The 20,162-nt window shown below is 36.6% G+C and overlaps 5 protein-coding genes across 9 annotated transcripts; 2 read left to right on the forward strand and 3 right to left on the reverse strand.

Moving 5' to 3' along the window:
- Nucleotide 1: 1 nt before the first annotated feature.
- On the reverse strand, nucleotides 2-3,312 carry LOC105703243 (serine/threonine-protein phosphatase 5). 2 transcript variants are annotated; one of them, XM_012431485.1, is made up of 9 exons: nucleotides 3,051-3,312; nucleotides 2,251-2,640; nucleotides 1,859-2,145; nucleotides 1,609-1,714; nucleotides 1,404-1,546; nucleotides 1,017-1,324; nucleotides 862-943; nucleotides 645-775; nucleotides 2-559 (listed from the first exon to the last, which is right to left on the reverse strand). In XM_012431485.1, the coding sequence occupies exons 1-8, from the start codon at nucleotides 3,145-3,147 to the stop codon at nucleotides 716-718; spliced, it is 1,473 nt and encodes a 490-aa protein (XP_012286908.1). In that variant the 5' UTR covers nucleotides 3,148-3,312; the 3' UTR covers nucleotides 2-559; nucleotides 645-715. The 2 variants fall into 2 exon arrangements, with proteins under 2 accessions (XP_012286908.1, XP_012286909.1); XM_012431486.1 differs by having other exon boundaries at nucleotides 2-458; nucleotides 612-775.
- Nucleotides 3,313-3,570: 258 nt separating this feature from the next.
- LOC105703249 (signal recognition particle 14 kDa protein) lies at nucleotides 3,571-5,192 on the reverse strand. Of its 3 annotated transcripts, XM_012431495.1 has the most exons (5): nucleotides 4,850-4,972; nucleotides 4,279-4,374; nucleotides 4,143-4,215; nucleotides 3,959-4,071; nucleotides 3,571-3,838 (listed from the first exon to the last, which is right to left on the reverse strand). In XM_012431495.1, the coding sequence occupies exons 2-5, from the start codon at nucleotides 4,300-4,302 to the stop codon at nucleotides 3,722-3,724; spliced, it is 327 nt and encodes a 108-aa protein (XP_012286918.1). In that variant the 5' UTR covers nucleotides 4,303-4,374; nucleotides 4,850-4,972; the 3' UTR covers nucleotides 3,571-3,721. The 3 variants fall into 3 exon arrangements, with proteins under 3 accessions (XP_012286918.1, XP_012286921.1, XP_012286920.1); XM_012431498.1 differs by lacking the exons at nucleotides 4,279-4,374; nucleotides 4,850-4,972 and adding an exon at nucleotides 5,086-5,192; XM_012431497.2 differs by lacking the exon at nucleotides 4,279-4,374 and having other exon boundaries at nucleotides 4,850-4,978.
- A 276-nt stretch (nucleotides 5,193-5,468) lies between these two features.
- On the forward strand, nucleotides 5,469-7,080 carry LOC105703248 (uncharacterized protein C14orf119 homolog). The gene is made up of 2 exons (XM_012431494.2): nucleotides 5,469-5,578; nucleotides 6,129-7,080. The coding sequence occupies exon 2, from the start codon at nucleotides 6,136-6,138 to the stop codon at nucleotides 6,496-6,498; it is 363 nt and encodes a 120-aa protein (XP_012286917.1). The 5' UTR covers nucleotides 5,469-5,578; nucleotides 6,129-6,135; the 3' UTR covers nucleotides 6,499-7,080.
- Nucleotides 7,081-7,197: 117 nt separating this feature from the next.
- On the reverse strand, nucleotides 7,198-19,497 carry LOC105703247 (zinc finger FYVE domain-containing protein 26). 2 transcript variants are annotated; one of them, XM_012431493.2, is made up of 14 exons: nucleotides 18,906-19,497; nucleotides 18,623-18,779; nucleotides 17,892-18,551; nucleotides 16,403-17,803; nucleotides 14,160-14,306; nucleotides 13,495-14,074; nucleotides 13,174-13,418; nucleotides 12,476-13,009; nucleotides 11,152-12,378; nucleotides 10,521-11,030; nucleotides 9,831-10,195; nucleotides 8,045-9,603; nucleotides 7,709-7,962; nucleotides 7,198-7,615 (listed from the first exon to the last, which is right to left on the reverse strand). In XM_012431493.2, exons 1-14 carry the CDS (start codon nucleotides 19,049-19,051, stop codon nucleotides 7,448-7,450), a joined length of 7,953 nt encoding a protein of 2,650 aa, XP_012286916.1. In that variant the 5' UTR covers nucleotides 19,052-19,497; the 3' UTR covers nucleotides 7,198-7,447. The 2 variants fall into 2 exon arrangements, with proteins under 2 accessions (XP_012286916.1, XP_012286915.1); XM_012431492.2 differs by having other exon boundaries at nucleotides 13,174-13,421.
- Nucleotides 14,313-16,369, forward strand: LOC105703250. The gene is made up of 3 exons (XM_012431500.2): nucleotides 14,313-14,805; nucleotides 14,991-16,101; nucleotides 16,161-16,369. Exons 1-3 carry the CDS (start codon nucleotides 14,620-14,622, stop codon nucleotides 16,367-16,369), a joined length of 1,506 nt encoding a protein of 501 aa, XP_012286923.1. The 5' UTR covers nucleotides 14,313-14,619.
- Nucleotides 19,498-20,162: the final 665 nt, after the last annotated feature.

Raw genomic sequence — 20,162 nt, forward strand, 5'->3', positions numbered from 1 at the left:
GCACATTATAAACATGATTTATTATTAACAAAAAACAAAATTTTATATCAGAGTAACCCCATCGATCACAATAGATTTGTAGAAAAGTAGTTACAAATAACGTGACAACTAGTGACTGATGGGGACATTGTACTACATATTCATACTATATCGCATACGTTTAGATTTATACAATAATCATAGTTCCTGCGCTGAAACGTTATCGTTCATTCTAGACGTGTGTAGGTACTCACGGCTTTAATGCGTAGCATTAACGCCGAAATAGAGCTACCTCCTACATGTAATAATGTTTTTGAGATCACTTGCCAGGTTTGTGCGCGAACGCCGATGTCCATAGTGAGCAATGGGGCCCAATCGAGGGTACAAAATAGAAACGTTCCGTCCCGTAAAATACATACGGACGGAACATCGGGTTGTATGTATGTACAGGCGTGTATATCCTTGGTCCAACTCAAGCTCTCCAGAAAGCAAACGAAGGTGTAAATCATCTTTGTACCCATTAATATTACGTTTTTGTTACAGTATTATGATACAGGTATTATGATAATCTGTCTTGTACCTAGCAAGAATACAGTAGTCGTTATTGCAGAGGAGCATAAAAATCGTCTTACCTTTTTCGAGTCAGTATCAAATATATTACGCACACTTTGATTGGGCTACTCGTGTTGAATTAATATTATTCATTTATTTGTCAATAATATACTAATCTGCTTCACTAGCACATTAACTTTAGTAGAGAATTAGCATACACCATTGGCTTAACATCCGGATGAGGCTGAAAACATAATTTAGCATTTTTTTAACATGGAATGTTTTTCTTAATAATTGTCAAGTTTTGTTGAAATTTAAATGTCAACTTACCACCGCTTCGTATGACATAATATAAGGATACATGTCTTTGCCATTAAGGGTGATAAAGGCACCTCGATTACCCATAGTATCACTGTTTACAGAAATAAGAAATTAATTAAAAAATTTTCTATCAAATATTTTTTATAAGTACCGCTAATATTTACCAATAGTTTGGAGCCGAGAAAACTGTGATACATTTTCCATTGTGTCCAATTTCGTATCCCTCGTTCTTAACCTCGTGACTTCTGACAATGTAATCGAGTCCATTTAATGTAAGGAACTTCTGTGTTACGTCTGGTCCAAATTGAACTCCTACTCCCCGTTTACTAGGTGCTCTTCCTGGTTGGGGTTGGGGATCGGACCATAATAATTCACACATTAACCCATCCTCGGGTGGTTGCCTATTCCTATCGATTTCTCGAATTTCTTGCAACGTGACATCATCCCTTGAGAATAGTCCTCCATGCATTACCTGTAAACAATATTTGTTAAAGATAAAGGTAAAATACTCAGAAGTATGTTTAGAATTAAAACAATATTTCAACACATACAAGTACTCGACCATTGAGGCAGTGGGCAAGTGGCAACCAATTATATACCTCTGTAAATAACTCAGCCATACGTGCGGTATACTTTGCTTTAACTTCGCCTTCAAAACCATACATCTGATTCATGGTTACAGATTCATGATTACCTAGCAATAGAAATGCAAATAACTAATATGTTTTCAGTTACTAATGACTACATGTTTCTTACCTCTAGACATAAAGAAGTGATTAGGGTATAATAATTTAAAACCGAATAAAACAAATATACACTCCACTGAAAACGAACCCCTATCCACAAAATCTCCGTTAAATAGCTGTGGTTTTGTTAAGAAAAATATTAAATATAAAACTGGAACATCTTTGTAACGATTGCTCAAATAATTAAGACCTTGGTAATGGTCTAATTTGTCCCTTAGTGAAGGATAGAACTAAATTTAATTTTTGTTAGAAAAGGATACATAAGGATTGGTTTCTGATGGTAAAGCATTTAATTCAAATATATTGAGCAGGTCATAATACTGGCCATGTATATCCCCACAAATTGTAAATTTACTATTTTCAGGAATGGTAATATCAACTAAACTTGGTTGCGTCATAAACAAAGCTTTGACATCAAGGAGAATTTTATACGCATATTTGCGATGCAATTTGTTCTGCTTTCTGTACCACTCTATCAATTCTTTCATAAATTCTACAGTAACTTTTCCATCATCTAGCTTTGGGCCTACATATTCATCCTCAATTGCTGGAAGTTAGAAAAGTGTTATATGAGACATTTATATAATAAAGGTGATCTTAAATAAACAACATATTAAAAATTGCTAAAACTGCTTACGATCATAATACTCACTCATTGCATCTAAATTAATCATATCAGCTATGTTTTTTTTGTTGTCTTCTACTGCAATAGCTTTCTCAAAAGCTAATTTCTTAACGATCTTACTACACTCACTGTATTTAGCTTTGGCATCCTTATCGTTTGGCCTAGCTTTTGTAACCGTCTCGTAATCCTTCAGAGCGAGCTTAAATTTACCAAGGGACATGTAAGCTGCCGCTCTGCGGTAATATCCCTTTAAATAATTTTTATCTACTTCAATGGCCTTAGACGCATCCGTAAGTGCGTAGCCAAAATACTCTGTCCTAAGGTAAGCGAAACTCCTATTTGCATGGTAGACAGCCACCGAAGGATTTAAATCTATGGCCATGGTATATAATTCAATAGCTTTTTCGTAGTCTTGATCTGACAAATAACAAGAATGATAGTTTATAAAGCACGGACATAATATAATATGGACTCAGTGCTAGATACATAAGTCTAACGCATTGATATCTCGATAATAACTTTTTATGACAACAGATTTGGGAACATTTATATTTGTTACGAAAATAGAAGAAATAGAAAGGAAGATGCTAGACCTGAAATAAATACTCATTGACAACGTCGAGAAAACGTCTTTAAATAAATGTAAACAGTCTCTAACATCTACTGGAAAGCCAGCAACGTGAAAATGGGGAAAATATAGTTGGGTTAGCTCACGATGCACGTGACCCAACCGCGACAGTAATCGATGAGGCTTGAAAGCGTTGAACCTCACCGAATGTTGACACGCAAAACGACCGAGTTTTCCCAATTATCATTATTTTACGTACTTTTGAAACATTCGTTCGCTTCTTCTTTGAATTTCTCTGCTCTCGTCGCATTATCCTCGGGGTAACCGACTCCGGCTATCTCCATATTCGTGCTCATCCTGAGACGGCAACTTAACGGCTCGATAGTGAGTTATTACTTAAATTACACGAAAACGTAGAGAATAAGTCAGGCATTAAAGAAAAAAACTATTTCTCATTGATAGACTCATTAGCGGCCGCTAGGAACGACGTGAACCCCAACTCAACTGAACTTAACTGCGTGAAGGCTGAAGCGAGATTTTCGAGATCGATCTCGAGTTCTCTCGAAGTCTGCAGTGACGCATTCGATTTTAAGCTGCTTGCAGACCTCAATGGCGGCATATTTAAATAACGGTAATGATTAATAATTCCGATAAATATGAATTTGAAGACAATAATCCATTTATTTTAATAGCAACTCACAATTCGTTACTTTATACTGTTTAATGAGGGAAAAAATGATGCTTGAAAATCTAAATGATGACGTTAACCATAAACGGTATAACTGGTAACTTTACATAAATTCTGTTTTATTACCTATAAACTTTATATTGTGAATGTACATAATAGATAAATATGTAGAACATATTGCAATGGACATTTGATAGCCACATGGAATAATGATTACAGTAAGAATTGCAAACTTATGTTACCTACTGAGCCTTCGGTTTAGCTGATTTGACCTTTTTAAGTTTTTTAAGGCCGTTTATATTGGTTTTCAATAAACCCCAATAAGCCTGTTGAAATTTATTCACATCCTTGGAATGAATCTGCAAAAAGTTGATTTAAAAAGTACAGTTCATAATTAAATACTTGTTTCTACCACTTGATACCAGAGCCGTAGTTCTACTTAATATTGAATTGATATGCAAAATTGTACGTGTACTTACAATTGTGGAAATTTTCCTTGAACGCAATGAAGCACGAACTAAACATAGGTACTCGGTTGGCGTTGGCAAAGGTGGTCTACCTTTGCGTGGTTCAGGCTTGTTGAATCCATTAACTGGAATTCAAATGTACTGCTTAAACTTCTTTAAACACCAGATACTTCAACATATAAAACAAAATACTTACACCTCTTAATTGTAAGCGATACAGCTCCAGAAAGTCGAGATTTATCGAACAATCTCATTAACTCTACCAAGAACTGTAACAAAAATTTAATTAAATACCTTAAACTACCCATAAATTAGAGAATAAGAATTTTTACCGCATCGTTTTCGAGCAGAACCATCCCGACAGTAGCATATGCTTCGCACGTCAAGTTTTTTGAAGGTTAGGTTGGTACAGTTACCTTTAACGGACTCTAGATAATAAAATTATGTAAAACTCAAGGACTTCGCGCTAATGAATGAGTAATTTTACTTTGTCACACGGGTAGTTTCGATTTAGTGGAGAAATCGGACGCAAAATGGAAAAGCATATGTTACATAGTAGTAAATAAATTCAACGCAAATCTATCACGAAGTACTTTCCATGGCCGTCTGGCGCAGCTGTCAATAGAGATTGGACGCGAGTGAAATCCTGTGACATCTCAACGAAAGATAAATGGAAAACATGGAGAATTCCGGTGTAAACATTAAGATATTTAGGAACAATAATTGCCTCTATGAAGAAACCTTAAAGGACAGAGATGGGTTGCGGATGAAAAGGCTAATCGAAGATTTGAAAGATATACAGCAGAAGAGCAATGCTTTTTTGACCACTTTAGTCGAAGCCGAGCGCAATGACACGGTCAGCACGCGAGGTAAGCACGTGTCCCCTACTGTTGTCTCATTCACCTCTTGTTTTATACGTCCAAACGGCAATTTATGTTGTTCATATTTATGGATTTTAGAACTAGAAGACAGTTCGGAAAGCGACTCGGACTTAGTCGACTTCGAGGAAGAGCAGATTAACCCCAAGAAGTGTAAAATGGCTCAATGATTACTTGTTATCTAGTAATAAACGGAAATGCATTAATCACTTCATCAAATTTATTAATGATGTCCGTGTATTTTCTATAAATTCTAAGTACCTCAATTGCGGATACGAAGATATTCAAAGATATTCGTAATAAGCAGTAATAAGGACGTATCCCAGACTGACAGTCCTTAGAAATTGAAGAACGAGGGATTTTTTTCAACCGCTGCTCGCCAGTGGTTGCACGTGTACAAGTGGCGAGGATATGAGAAGGAAAGAACTATTGCCCTCGTCGTTTAAAATACGTAAGAGCGAGTAAGAAGCAAAATTGAGATGCAAGCGCCACATGGTACCTGGGTCAGTAAGCTCTACGTCACTAGTTCCTTAGACGATAGATATAGTCTAAGGCTAGTTGAAGCATCATGGGGGCGCGAGATCTCTGCGACCAACATGAAGTTGGCTGCTAGCAGTCCATACTTATGTAGTCAGACACACGTATGTCATTATATGTGAACACATTCATCGGTATACGAACGGTCAACCTGACTGCACGAGTACCGTAATTAAAAAGACAATTGAGATCAGATACACTACCCACGTTCGCACTGGTAAATAAATCTTCTTAAAGAATGTCCGTAACATTAGATTATTTAATTGAATGTTATTGACTCGGAGATACATCATTGAAAATGTAACCTATACAGTTATTTCTCCTGCACATTTTTGTCATGAGATTCGGTATCCATAAATTGCAATACGTTATGAAACTGCAGGAACAAAAACATGCTTGCGTTACCGTCTGGAAACCCTATAATTTCTGCGTTCATATAAAATATTGTAACCCTGATGACTTAAAGATAATATGTTTAGATGTTATTTTAATCTGTACCTGATTATGTTATCAGGTTACATGTAAGCTTATCCTGTATTTACTTTGATAATAATATTAATCATTAGACTACATGTATAGAACTTAGTAACGGTTTAAAAAATACATCGTTTTGATTAATTACAAAAATTTAATGGTATGTCTAACTTGGAGATATCAGTGTTCAGAAATATTAAAATCCCTTTTCCATTTATAAATTTGAGCGAGATAAAAATTATATAGCAAGTAAATAGTAATTCATAATTGTAATTGAGACTTTATTTTTTAAGCTAAAGCATGTCTACAACGCTATCGAACCAGGCTCAAATGCAGTATGTCATTCAGTGGTTTCAAGAATGGTCAGAAATGCAACGTGGTGATTTCTTAGATATAGTAATGGATCATTGGAGCAATCATTTGGGATTAGTTGATGGTCTAACCCCAGGAATCGAACGTTTAACCTGTAAGGATGAGTCTATCAGATCACACCGAAGTTTATTTCAATGTCGTGTTAAACTTTTTCGGGAATGGAGCGAGAATTGGACACAACAAGAGAAGGACACGTTGTTGTCTACAATTAAGGCTGAAGACCCCAAGTTTGCTGAGAAGTACGAACAAAGGCTGTTAGAAAAGACTGCACCAGAGAAAGACTCTTCGTAGTTATCGTTGATTTTGGGACATTAAATGTGTATTTTGTAAAATAATGGGTAAAAGTGATTTTATGACATATTTATGTTAAAAAAGATTTCCTTGGCAGCTAATTATACATTAAAATAATGAAGTCAGAAAAGCAGTATAAAGGAAAAAGCTAACTGAAAACCAATTTATACCAGTCTCGCAAATGATAGGTCTGAAAAGCCAGTGAATTACAACGAATATTAATATCAATAGTTCTAAACGGAAATAGAGTCATTATGTTAATAACTATGTTCCTATCGCTACATACGTTCCACATGAAACATTCCGAGATTCTAGTTTTTCAAGTGTGTGTAAACTAAGATTGCAAATTTGCACCAATATAATGTTTGAATGTTTCATTCCAATGCAGAATATTGTTTGTGAAAATTAAACTAAAGTACCCTCTGTAAAGGGAAAATATATACGTAACATCCTATAAGATGTACTGTTTTTTTACCGTTATTTATACCTTGAATTAAGTCGAAAATTGTATGTGTATTTATGTGAAAATATACTGACTTGCCATACATTCATTGGATCAGTACGGCAAATGATTCAATGTTAGTTATATTTTATGTATTACATATCACAGTTCTATGTTGAATTTTAGTATACTTATAGATCCTATGATCAATGTATAGATGTAACTGAATAATTCCGAAATAATTGTTCCCTTTAATGTATGGACAATATAATGTTAATTATTATTTAAATGGAATTCGCGCGAGAAGGAATTATACATCATGGTGTTTTAAAAGGCAGCCTGCATAATTATATCACACTTAAACGTATTTATACTATGTAATTTTCTGTAAATTATGAATAAATTAATCTGAGAGTAATCATTATACACGCACGACAATCTCTAATCCGTACCGATTAAATGATATAACAAAAACGTACTTCCATTATTTCAATATCTCTACATCCTTCATGTTTTCTCCGCTTGCTGAAGCCATTTAATGCATATAGCCTTAATTGCGTGTTGGCCCAGCCTGTCGGCATACTTCAAGATTTTTCGTATATCTTGCTGACTGGAATTTTTAACTGCGAGCAAGTATGCCGCCTTTAATTGCTTGCTTTCAATGTACGAATTTATCTAAAAGAAAGGCAAGCAATTATTATCATTATAAATTTGTCTTGATATTAAAGGGTTTCTAAAAATCTAGAAAATAATTAATGTGTACCCTACCTTGATTTCTGCGTCTGAAATGAGTCTAATAAGCGTGTCCACTTGACCTTTCGCGTTCGAGACTGTTTCAACATGGGAACGACTGAGTAGGAGTTTCACGCAGTGTGCTAAAACATTGTCGGATATCGCGAGAGAATCTGCTGCACCCGAGCTTCTACAACATTTTATTAATTGCTCTATGGAATTAACTTTCCTTTCCAATGCCAAAACATGACCAGCTAAGGAATAGACCTTTTCTGGACGAAGATTGTAATCTGTAAAAGAGGTTATGTGAACTTTCAAGTGTTCGATGTGAAAACTAAACCATACGGTATAGAAAGAGAATGTTCATCTTACCTTGTAATATTCTAAAGGCCATTCCAAAGCCTTCTTCAACATCACGGCCGCATAGAATCGCCAAAACGGCTAAGTGAGTCTTTTGCTGTTGATTTCCAAATAGAGTAGGTAATTCGCGTGCATAAGAACTGTCACTGCTCAGATCGGAAAGATGATTCAAGAATTGACCAGTCATCCTGCCCTCCTTTTCAGCATTACCCAAAAACTTGACAATTTCCATTTGTCTGCATATCGTATTAATGTGCCTGTCAATTTCCGAAGGCTCCATTTCCATCTTCAGACATCCATGACCACTCTGAATGGAGGCGTTACTTTTTCTTCGTTTCTTTGTAAAGGTTTTCACCTGCAACTCACTCTCCAAATGTTTCTGAGCATCAACCAGAAGATGGGTCCTCGTGCTTAGATCCATGTAACTACTCATATCATTCGTATAAAATCGAATGCACGTCATGGATGCCCTCACATAATCCTTCATAAAGATCTGGAGTTGATACAAAGTCTCAAGGAATTGTTTCCTCTCCAAATTATGGCAAACTGTCACCAAGTACTTCTTCCATGTCAACAAACTGAAGTCCCTAGCTAACATCGCCTCCTTAAGTACCTCAATGGTACCATTTTTCAGACACCGCAGATAGACTCCATGAAAGAACAATTCAGGATCGACTTCGTGTTCAAGAACGTAAGAAAGACACTTGTCAATCTCTCCGTACTTGACAAAGAATTCCAAAATGGAGCAACTGCTTCCGTACATGACCAAATAATGCAAGCTCTCTTGATAATATGGATTCGAGGCGTTCCAGCTTAAGCTTGGGACGATACATTGTCCTTGACTAATGGCCTTCAAACTGTTCAGAGCATTCAGAACATCCTGTGCGCCCGCAGTTTTGTTTTGCGTAGTATGCGTCAGTGACTGATTATTTACATGAGAATTCTCCAGGATTTGCAGGATCTCCAGAAGCAGAGGCGGATCCTTAATAGGGCGGCTCTTCAGAACTTCGTGCCTTTTTGGGCCAGCCGAACCAGAGGCTGTGGACTCTCCTTTAGAGTCTCTTCTAGATAATCCCATGGCTGTTTCGGTCGAATGGGACACCAGAACCCAGTCGTCCAGATCCTCGTAAAGAACCTTATCCAAACAATGCATGAATTTTTCTCTGGCCTGGGAGAACAAGCCGACTTTCAGACACGACTTGCCCCACGCAGCCCATACTCCTTGGGTTTCCAATCCCGACTTCGTGCTCACGTCCAACGCCAGGGTCCACTGCTCCTTCTCCGTCAACAAATCTCTGAGCCTTCTCAAGGCGTGCTCGTCCAAATCTCCGGACGGTAATAGAGCTAAACAGTCCAACTGCACAAGCGTGGTGATCAGATCCACTTGCGAAAGGAACCGATCGCAATGAGCAAGCCCTGCATTGAGGCCCAGTTTAGCGCACTTCACTTTTGCAGCCACGAGCAGGGACTTTATCATCTTAATAATCAACGAATGGTCCACTTCGGGGTTGACCTTCCCGCCGACTGGCTGCAGCAGTTGCTTCATCTCGTCGCACCTGTCCAAAAGGAAGCTGCAACAGCACGATTTTACAAAGTTGTAATATAACTATGAAAAGAGTTTCAATTATATTAACGTGGAATACACAGAGTTGTATAAACAGAAGCCCAATTATCCTGGAAAAACACTCATCGAGAGGCGCTGACTCGTATATGTATATTTTCTTGAAAATTCCAATGTCTTCGACAGAAATATGTATCGGTCCTATTTCAGATCCGAATTGGTTTGCGTTTACGTTACCTGGCGTAGGCTTTATGGTCGGAATGCAAATTAAGTATGGCCAAGCACAGCGAGACATTAGGGGCGTGCTCGAAGGAGAACTCCTCCCTGACCGAGCGATCGTGACTTTGGTCGAGGGTCAGTCGCCAGCAGTCGAAGACCTCGCTGCCGGGCACGGAAGGCGCCCCTTGGGCCGATCTCAGTTGCGAGCTCGTTTGGCGTTTACAATCGTCGCATACGCGTACGAGTACCGAGTTAGGGTACCCGGGTACTCGCATGCGTTGCTGTGAGCACACGGCGCACACCACGCGGCCGCATCTGCGGCAATGGTGACGCCTGTTGAACATCGAGAATATTACAGCCCTGCAGCAACTGCACTCCCTGGCCTGTCAGTCAACACATTTCAGATTTGCATGGATCTTGCTTTGTCTTCCTCGCCGATCTACTGGAATTTCTAGGGGTGTACGGGTAATGAATTATGCCGAATCGAATTATTTCGACGATAATGCGAGACGCTAGTAGCTGAATGTCGTATTCGAACAGAGAGAATTTTGATAAGACGATTTAAATGGAAAACCCGAACCGACTCGACGATTTCGAGTACTTCCGTAGCCCTAGTAATTTCTCAAAATTAGGTACCCATATACTCCTAGTAACTTCTTAGAGGTGAGCATTAATCTTGAGAACCGAATTCGTTCTTGCGAGACTCACCTTGTCATTTGGCACCCACTCCTCCTTTGTGGGGATATTTAGAGGCATTACGAATTCGGTGGCATCCGTCTCGCTAAAAGATCTCGATATTTCCTTCGATTTATTTTCGATACCTTCCCTCTGGATCGCCACTCGAAAATCCAGAGACTTTCCGGCGTAGAATCTTACGATTGCATCGAACTCTTCGATCGGAATCTCTGCTCGTTTCAAGCTCTCTTGTACTTTATTCAGTATCTTCTGGAGGTTCTCAAATTTACAATTCATGAGGAGTTGCTCCAACATTAGCAGCGGCTCCTCTATCAGGTGAACATAGAACGATCTTTCTTTACTCTCCATATTACTTAGTATATTGATCCCCGTCAAGGATCTTCGATACTTTGGACTTTCCGAAGAGCTACAATGCTCGAGCAAATATTTGTTAACAAATTGTAATGCGTGAATCGATTCCAGCTTTCCTAGGACCCCTTTGCACATTTTAATGGAATGGTTTATAGGAAGTGCTTGTAGTAACTGAAAAAGTATTATTTTAGTCTTAGAATAAAGTACTTTGCAATGTGTACTAAATATAGTAATAAAAAATCTGTAATAACATTTTTTAAAATAAAAAGTAATTTCAAGAAAATTTACTAACCTTCGATGCTTGTTTGAAATCGTGATGGTCATTTTTTAACAGGCCGATAAGTAAATCCTGCGTCACCAGAGATTGTATCTCGGGGGAAAATGCTTGATACTCCAACCACTCCAAACACAATTCAAATTTATTAGCATCGATTAAAGATTTCACTACGTGCACTGGATCGGTTTTATCGGTGCAGTAAACAACGTCATACCAAGTACCATCTTCTCCAGCGGTACAATATGGAAGCATTTTACGATATACGGTTACTCTACATAAAATTTCGTTCATCTCAAGTTTACAGTGATGGGGCAATTTATCTTTATCGACGTGATGTAATGCATAAAGCAGTGCATCCTCGCACACTCTTACAGGCCATTCCTTTATATTTAATAAAATCGTTTGAGCCAATATTTGAATGCTCTTGATTTGATGAATATAGGACAATACTTGCGAGTTGGTGGAATCCATTTGATCAGAAATAAGTCGACTAAGAACTTTGTCTCTGAAGCATTGGATCTCAACGTTCTTTAATAAAAATCGATCTGGCAGCGCATTGATTATTTCCAGACAAGTTTGCCAATTATTTTTCGATACTGCTGTTTCCAAATAGTTCCACAAACTGTTCATTACTACTTCATCTTGAATTCCAGATAGGGTCTGATTATCATAAAACAGACTTTTCAAAGTCTTAGCCCATGGTGAATTGATGAGGTTTTCCAAGCAAGATGTGCGCTTTAAATTATCACAGTTGGTCTTCCAAATCGTAGGACTTTCTTCATGGATTCTTTGAACAAGATAGGGGAGAAGCCAGCAATGACCATCTAAATAATGCAGCAAAGTAGGTCTGATTTCTCTACTTTTCCAATTCACTGTGTCAGACTTTGTATCCACTTGATTAATGAAATTCTCTGACTGTAGGTCATCATCGGAGTACAATAATTTAATTTCATACACGTACTTTAATGGCATAAATTTTAATACTGAATTTTTTTCTGACAATTTTGACCAATTATTTAATAGAAATTCATCTTGAAGTTCACTAGTATCATCCATGTCAGTTTTCAGATTTAAATGCTGCAAAGCAGAGTTCTGATAACGTTGCATTAATTCAGGAAGCCAGATAACATTTTCTTCGTGTAAGTTGTTAGTATAATTTATATTAGACATCGAAACAAAGTGTTTGATGTATTCTTTAGCTGCTTCATTTAAATCTCGGTCTAAAGTATCCGAATAATAAATCTGTGAAAACCCAAGTCATTCAGCAATAAATACAACATAGTTCTTTAAATACATATAAAATTCAAATAGTAAGCATATCATTTAAAAATTAGCTTACTTGAATTCTAGGTGTTCCATAAAATTCATTGGCCATTGTGAAAATGGTCTTTGGATCTTGAGTCAAGTCTAAGTCTTGCCAAGCCACTTCGTTCAGATCTTCCATTTGTGTAAAGAATTCAAAGTTCCATGCTAAACTGCCAAGAAGTTTAAGTCTAAGTGTTGCTAGAGTCACTAAGCCCAGGTCACCGATTTCGTAACCTGTTGCCATCAATGAAACCGTATGCCTCAATTTATTAAACGGAGGATCTTGAGACCACACGACCAGAATTGTATGCAGAAAAAGAAGATTCCAAATGTTCAAGAAAAATGCTAAGGTTTCATTGCCCACTGATAAATCACTGAGATCTAACGTTGCCAAACATGATGTCTTCGTTAGAACTGATTGAACCTCCGTATGCTTTGATACACTCTTTAATTGGTTGAAAGTTAATCTCGATTTTCCAGGATGTAAACGACGAAAAACTTGTAAAATTTCTGATAAGAGATCCACTACACATTTATTTGGATCCTGCTCGCAGGACTTCCAACAGTCCTAGAATGGAACGTTTAAAAATTAACAAATGTGTTCAGGGCTGAATGTCAATGAATGAAGGTTATGAAATTCTTAATGTAATTGCAGGTGTTTGATTTTTTTTTAGATAATTACAGTATCATGATCATTTTAATTTGTTATAGACAAATCAAATCATTCCTTACCACTTTCTCCGAGGTTTTATTTAGAATGATGTAGCCCCATTTATTATTGTCATTAGTGACGTTGGAATCAATATTGTAAGAAAGTTTTGGACAACAGTTTATTAGGACGCTGTATACTAAATTTACTCCAAGTGTATTTGCAATAGGTATTAGTTTATCAGGATCGACGTTAAGATCAAATATCTGATGGCCTAGGTAAAAATCAAGAGATTCTTTCAGTACATCAAATTCCATAAAGCCATCATCTTCTGAAACGAAAAATAAAGTCATATGAATACCAGCAAATCATTTTATTATCTATTGGAAATTACAAGAACCTACCATTATTTTCCCAAATTAACGTGGAAAGTAACTTTGCGTGAGCATATATTTTATGAAGATATTTGTCCCCGTCATTACAGAGTGATAAAATCTTTTGAAAACTTTCTTGAGCCATGTGATTGTTGATTTTAAGTTGGCCTATGGTGTGGTCATCGATGGAACAAGACTTCCTATATCCCTGCAATCTTTCAGTCAATTCAGACCAGAAATTATTCTCACTCTTCCATTCTTTTATTAAGAGAGGTATCTGCGCATTCGACAATATATCCATTAAGGACATTTTCAGTTTACTTTCATGGAACAATCGATAGATCTTTGAGAAATATGTGAAGTGACCAGTATTCTCCAACTTCTTGCAAAGCTTTAAATGTTTCATTGCCACGTCACAGAGAATGGCACAGCTTAGCCAATTTTTACCCATTGTTAATGCTAAATCTAATACTGTCATGGTTGCATCCTCAGAATTAACAACTTCAGAATTTAATAATCGTACATTGACTTCCTGCGAAGCAAGGAACGTTTCTAGGAAACTCGTAAGGCGAAACGCTTGAATGCTCCCATACACTGTGTGTCTTAAATTCTAAAATTTTAATATATTATACATTAACATACGTTATTAATCATATTCTGAAATAGAAAGAAATTTAAAAATAAATTAATCGAACCTCCAACATTGAGAGACTTGTTTGTTCTTTTGGTGCGTCGTTTGTGCATGAGAAATCAATTAGTTTTTCCAACTCTTTTCGCAAATCCTGCAATGTCTTCGAGAAACGAATCTCGCCGTCCAAATCCGTATTTCGCATGTTAAACATCTGAAAATCAAGGCAGACATATTAACACGTATCTGTATTATAGGTTAAGAACACTGTCATCGATACTGCTACTATGCGATGGTACAAACTTTTAATTCTAATAAGTTTCGCAATAAAATATGTCCACTCTTTCTGGCCTCCTTCTTTTAAAGTTAAGTATTGTAATAACATTAGAAAACAAAATCACTGTAAACTTGAAACTTGTTGATGATTGTGACAAGACAATGTTGATTTCCAGGTAGATTTAAATGAAAAGGAAACATTTATAATTTCATTAGATGATGAAGACTACAATGAGGAAAATGAAAACGAAATGGTTCAACCAGTTGACCTTGTAAAGATCGAATCGCAATATCATGACAAATTAAAATATTCTCATGTTGAACGATTTAATAAGCAAACAACTGATGCTTCGCTACATTCTGAAGCACTCAATTATGAATCTGAGTTTGGAGGAAACCCACCATTCATTGCTGGGTTTCGAGATGAACTGAATCAGGTGAAGATATTAATGTGCAATGAATCACTGTAACACAAGCAAAAGAGCTTCAACAAGTTGATTGCTGTAAATTTGATATTCAGATTTAATAAGATTGAGTAGGCAACGTATTAGGAAATTCATAAATTTCTCAAAACTATATAACATGGAAAGAAAATTCATGTGTTTATTTTTATCCATTACAGTACAATTTCGAAGGCCCGAAAGAGAAAACAAAGAATCCTGGACAGAAGAAAAGAGAAATCCCTTCGCAGTCAAAGGCTGAGAAAGCGATAAGAAATTATTCGAGTCATGATGTGGTTAAAGATGTAAGTAGTTTCGAAATTTTAACGAAACTGATGATTGAAGTTAGTCGAGAAAAGCGAAATATAAAGAAAAACAGAAGCTTAATGTCGCGTCTAAATTTATTTGAAAATAAAGGGCGAACCAGGGAGGCAAAGAGAGACAAAAGCGTTACCAAAATATCTAACTTGGAATATTTAAGAAAACTGAGTGCTCCAGCAAATGCCGCCACGGAAAGAATTAGAAGAGAAGATACTAAGATGTCAAACTTGGAATATTTGAGAAAACTTGGTTCTCCTGCAAACAATTCTACAGTTAAAAATGAGGAAAACAGTAGTACAACCGTAATGACCAACTTAGAATATTTAAAGAAATTACCATTTTCTGTACACTCAACTACGCCGAAGGCAGATGAAACAGAGAGTACTACTAAACTGTCCAATTTAGAATATTTACAAAAATTAGGTACATCCACAAGAGGGGATCTAGAGATCAATAATGGAAAAGCTTCTATAGGGCATCAAAAATATACTTCCTCTGAAGTAGAGAGCACTACAAGTTTAAATTTATATACTTCAATACCTATTACAATATCAGAAAAAGGTGATACTGTAAATGATTTTGTCATGTTTACCCAACCCTCCATGACCACTTCAGAAAGTAGAGATTTCGAAGAAGAAGTTTACGATTATGAAAAATTTAAAGCTGAATACTACCAACAAATTGAAGAGAATATAAGAAACAATAAGACCTTTAATTACACAAATGATGGGAGATCTGAAGAAACGGTAAAGGATACATTTGTAGAACTTGTAAACTTCAAAAAGCCCAAAAATTGTACGAAAGAAGAATTAAACCAATTTGGTATTACGGCATTAAAATGTTTGACAATACAGTACCAGCATGCTAAAAATAGTACTGACGTGAAAAACATTTTATCCAGAATATGGATAATTGTGAGAGTTTGGATATGTATATATGCATGTATTGCAATTCCTTGCTGGTGCCAAAAAGGTATTTTTTTCATATTACATTTATTAATTTGTTGTTTTAATTATATTTCACACTTTCAGGTTGGTGTTGTTGGTGTTTTCGATGTGAGTTTTGCTTCCCAAAGGAAAGAATATCAAAAGCCAAAGAGTATTTTGCTAATAATCTACCAGGAACTTGGATTCAAGAAACAACAGGAAAAAATAGGAAGCTAGAAACTGTCAAATATAAACCTACATTATTTGAACTGGAGGCATATGAAAAGTTTGAAAGTGCTATAAGAAATTTATAACAATCGGTATTGTTAAGTGTTTTAGTCGGTTACCTCAACAACTTGCTGGGCCTTTTCATAATTTCCTTTCCATAAACAGTGTGCAACTAAGTTTTTCTTTGATGCTAGCATAAAACTAATGATGTCTGATCCCTCCTTGAAATTATGTAGCACACATGAGTCCAATGTTGACGTAATATTTCTTGATCGTTTTCTGCGCCTTTTATTGCCTGTTGTATTCCCAGGAGAACCTGTTTCCGAACTGCCATCTACGTCAGACTTTAATTCGGTTTCATCTGATGAACTTTCGTATTGTGAATAAAAAGTAGATTTACTTTTAGGTCGAAGTGAAGAGTTCAGTTTCTCGTTACGGAATCTCATTGCATAACCTTTTATATATTCTTTAGCTTGTTCATTATAATCAACCGTTCCTGCATTTTGAATAAAATTAGAACATGTAAATAATTCTAGACGCCACATTGCATCCACAAGTGCTTTTGTAATAGATGACATGGTTTTCTGAATTACATCTACTTCATCCGAACAGGTATTTTCTTTTTTCAACTTAGCACATTCAATTCCAGTTTCCACAGTACACCTTTTTAGGAGATGTAAAATTTCTCTTACTGCATATGTGTTACAGACAAAGCCTGTTTCATAACATTCTAATTTAGTCTTCACTTTCTCTGAATATTTTTCTTCTAATGAAATAATCACTTCTTCTTCACCACCGTCGGAGCTGCTATCATATTCGTGAAAATCTTCATAACGAAGAAATAGCATGGAAAATATGTTCTCAATAGTCTCGAGTCTCAATGACAGTGGATATAATGACTGCAAGGATGATCTTACATTACACTGGTGTTCCATGATATCTTTGTAATTTGAACTATAAGATCCACATAATAAAATAATTTTTAAAGCATGCAACATTATATGGTATGCTTGGAAGATGTTTAAAGTTTCTGACGACTCCTTCAATAAAAGTTTAATCTCATTGTAATCTATTTCATGAATATTAATAATCATATGCAAAACTGCTAGTATGTTATGATCATGCAAAAGAGAAAAAACTCGTTTTATGGAGAATTTGTAATCCTCTTTGTTCAAATTGCCATTGCTTTCCAAGGCAGAGTCCTTTTGCTTCAGATTTATTTGCTTGCAGTTTAAAATCCACTCGACTACGTTTATATGACTTCTTAGTAGTATATTTAACATTTTTAATGTGTGGTCCTTTGTTCCAGAAAAGTTACATTTATCAAGAAGGAACTTCAAATTGTTACATATATCCCTGCCATTGTCTAATGCTTTGGAAGATGACACAATAGGTGAGTTTGGGCAATCGCTGATGTACTTAAATAATAAAGTTGGCCATAGATGTTCCAATAATGAAGATGATAAAATTGTAGTTACCAGTTCATAATGACCATTTGTCAACAATGTGAAGCAAATGTTCTAAAAAAAAAAAAGAATCAAATTACATTCAGTGAAAGTAAGAAATTACATCGTAAGTTAATTTGAATGTTAAATATTTTAAACATACCACAACATCTGTCAGCCAATGACATTTCCTCTTGACAACCCTAGTCAATAATTCTTTGAAGTTGACAAATGTATGCCCATTGTCATCCAAAATAAATAATATTTCAAAAATGTTAAGTGATTCGCTCAATATATCAGCATTCTTGTATCGTGCACAAGTGGCATCTAAGAACTTAAACCACTCTGTTAAAAATTTGCTATCTTTTCTTGAGTAAAGTACGAGCTCAATGTCATCATTACTACACATTTTTAACAATTCCGGATAAAGCCATTGTAAAAGATCATTTTCCTTAGACTCGGTTAGTTCAATTCTGGATAAAATGCACAAAAACACTCCCCAATCTCTAGTACTCATAAAATTACTCCTATGAAAATGGTTTGTAGGTCTAATCGAAGAATTACTAGGCGATGCTTGTTGTAAACATCCTCTTTTAAGGATTCCTTTCAAAGCATCAATATAAGAGTTTTGTAAGGCAATGTCGGTAATAAGAAAATCAGTCGACCAAATGCACAATAACTTATTAAACAGAAAGCAAAGATCTGCAGGGTTTATCTGCAGATTGCTTTCTAAAAATGTCAAGGTTGTCTTAGATAAATTCTTAACATGAAAATAGTTTCCATGTTTCGCATTGGTAGTGGCAGTGTATAAGTCAAGTAATTCCTAAAATAAATCAACAGCATTATATCGATAATAAAACTAACGATATTCTAAGTAAAATACATTTAACATACTTGTTCAATGTCCTCTGGAATGTGGTTGTCAATGGCTCGAATGGCTATAAGAATTTCCAATAAATTGAGGTCTTCTTGAACTGCAATATTCTTTCCACATTCCAAATCTGACAATATATTTTGGGCAATCCATTGGATCTGCCAATTCTCCAAAGTTCTAGCGAAAGTAGATTTTACTTTGAATTAACTATAAACTTGAATTTGTTTGTAATACTTTTCAATAGAGCCCGATGACATGTTTATGCACAAACAAGGTAACGGTAAGAAAAGAACTTATACTTACATTGCCGATTTGATTAAAAACATCAACTCTTGCGGGTCGTGAATGGGCTCTTTTAACGATGAATCATTATTACGCTTCCGTAAAGCAGTCCAGGCAGTATACCATAACCTCGAAATGATATACAGACTTCCCTCTAAATTTTCCATTTTTGTTCAATATTCGATTAAGCATATTAGCATGTCGCACAAAATACTTTTATAAGTAACGCGTATTACCACTCGAAATTGTTATTCAGTTACAACATAATTCTAGTCACTGTAACACGTAATTTGGCTTTGTGATAGCATTAACCTGATTTTGTCACTGCTTGTAACACTTCGCACTTCAACGAATCTAAATTTGTACTTGATATGGCTTTCGGACAAGCACTTCGAGCCCAATACCAAACACCTTAAAAAGGAACCGTTCACAAAAGTCACGGCGGGAAGTCGTGTAAATAAATTAACGATGTCAAAGTACGCTCAACATGTTAAAGCATCTTGCGATTAGACTGCTGGACTACACTTCAAAGTGCGCTTAAGTGCACATAAGCGCGGGATTAACGGATGACAGCTGACAGAAATAATCTTTGGGAATAGCAGAGATGAACAGAGATGAGTTGGAAGATTGCTCACGGGCAGGTTCGCGCAATCGCATCCTGTGCTGTCCCCCGGTGTAGGATGTAGACGGCTAATGTACTTGCGACCTGATTGCACCCAATGGCGGCCCAATTCAGGGATCCTCCTTATCACTGCTCCCAACTCATCTCTATGATGACAAACATCGTTTAACATCTTTTAACATCTATTACCAACAAGCCCAGCAAAATCTGCAATTTTTGTTCAATACCAATTTTAACATTCACACTTCCAGCTTGGAGTATTGGTAAATCGATACCAGCCGTAAGCAATCACCCAACTCATCTCTGATTTTGAAACGGTGTCTCGGGTACCAGAGGCATCCGCAGGAATAACGGCGATCGTGTCGAAAAAGTTTGATAGCTGAGTACCGGAGAGTGCCGTAGAGTTGCCGGAGAGTGCCGCAGAGTGCCGGAGACTGCCCGCAGAGTGCCGGAGAGTGCCGGAGAGTGCCCGCAAAGTGCCGGAGGGTGCCGGAGAGTGCCGGAGAGTGCCGTAGAGTTGCCGGAGAGTGCAGGAGAGTTGCCGCAGAGTGCTGGAGAGTGCCGGAGAGTGTCGGAGAATGCTGGAGAGTGCCGCAGGTGCCGGAGAGTGCCGGATAGTCGCCGCAGATTGCTGGAGAGTGCCGGAGAGTGCCGCA

This window comes from Orussus abietinus, unplaced genomic scaffold, assembly GCF_000612105.2.
Source record: "Orussus abietinus isolate OABI.00-Male unplaced genomic scaffold, Oabi_2.0 scaffold493, whole genome shotgun sequence".
Taxonomy (NCBI): Eukaryota; Metazoa; Arthropoda; class Insecta; order Hymenoptera; family Orussidae; genus Orussus; species Orussus abietinus.

Coding starts and splice junctions, on each gene's coding strand:
- LOC105703248 (XM_012431494.2), top strand. CDS start 6,136: ATGTCTACAACGCTATCGAACCAGGCTCAAATGCAGTATGTCATTCAG.
- LOC105703247 (XM_012431492.2), bottom strand. CDS start 19,051: ATGGAAAATTTAGAGGGAAGTCTGTATATCATTTCGAGGTTATGGTAT. Junction 12,379..12,475: donor ATGGAACACCTAGAATTCAA/GTAAGCTAATTT, acceptor GGGTTTTCACAG/ATTTATTATTCGGATACTTT. Junction 7,616..7,708: donor TTTCAGACGCAGAAATCAAG/GTAGGGTACACA, acceptor CCTTTCTTTTAG/ATAAATTCGTACATTGAAAG.
- LOC105703249 (XM_012431495.1), bottom strand. CDS start 4,302: ATGGTTCTGCTCGAAAACGATGCG. Junction 4,216..4,278: donor TTCTGCTCGAAAACGATGCG/GTAAAAATTCTT, acceptor TTTTTGTTACAG/TTCTTGGTAGAGTTAATGAG. Junction 3,839..3,958: donor CAAGGAAAATTTCCACAATT/GTAAGTACACGT, acceptor AACTTTTTGCAG/ATTCATTCCAAGGATGTGAA.
- LOC105703243 (XM_012431485.1), bottom strand. CDS start 3,147: ATGAGCACGAATATGGAGATAGCCGGAGTCGGTTACCCCGAGGATAAT. Junction 1,715..1,858: donor CATCAGAAACCAATCCTTAT/GTATCCTTTTCT, acceptor ACAAAACCACAG/CTATTTAACGGAGATTTTGT. Junction 1,547..1,608: donor TCACTTCTTTATGTCTAGAG/GTAAGAAACATG, acceptor TTCTATTGCTAG/GTAATCATGAATCTGTAACC.
- LOC105703250 (XM_012431500.2), top strand. CDS start 14,620: ATGGTTCAACCAGTTGACCTTGTAAAGATCGAATCGCAATATCATGAC. Junction 14,806..14,990: donor TTCGAGATGAACTGAATCAG/GTGAAGATATTA, acceptor TATCCATTACAG/TACAATTTCGAAGGCCCGAA. Junction 16,102..16,160: donor TCCTTGCTGGTGCCAAAAAG/GTATTTTTTTCA, acceptor TCACACTTTCAG/GTTGGTGTTGTTGGTGTTTT.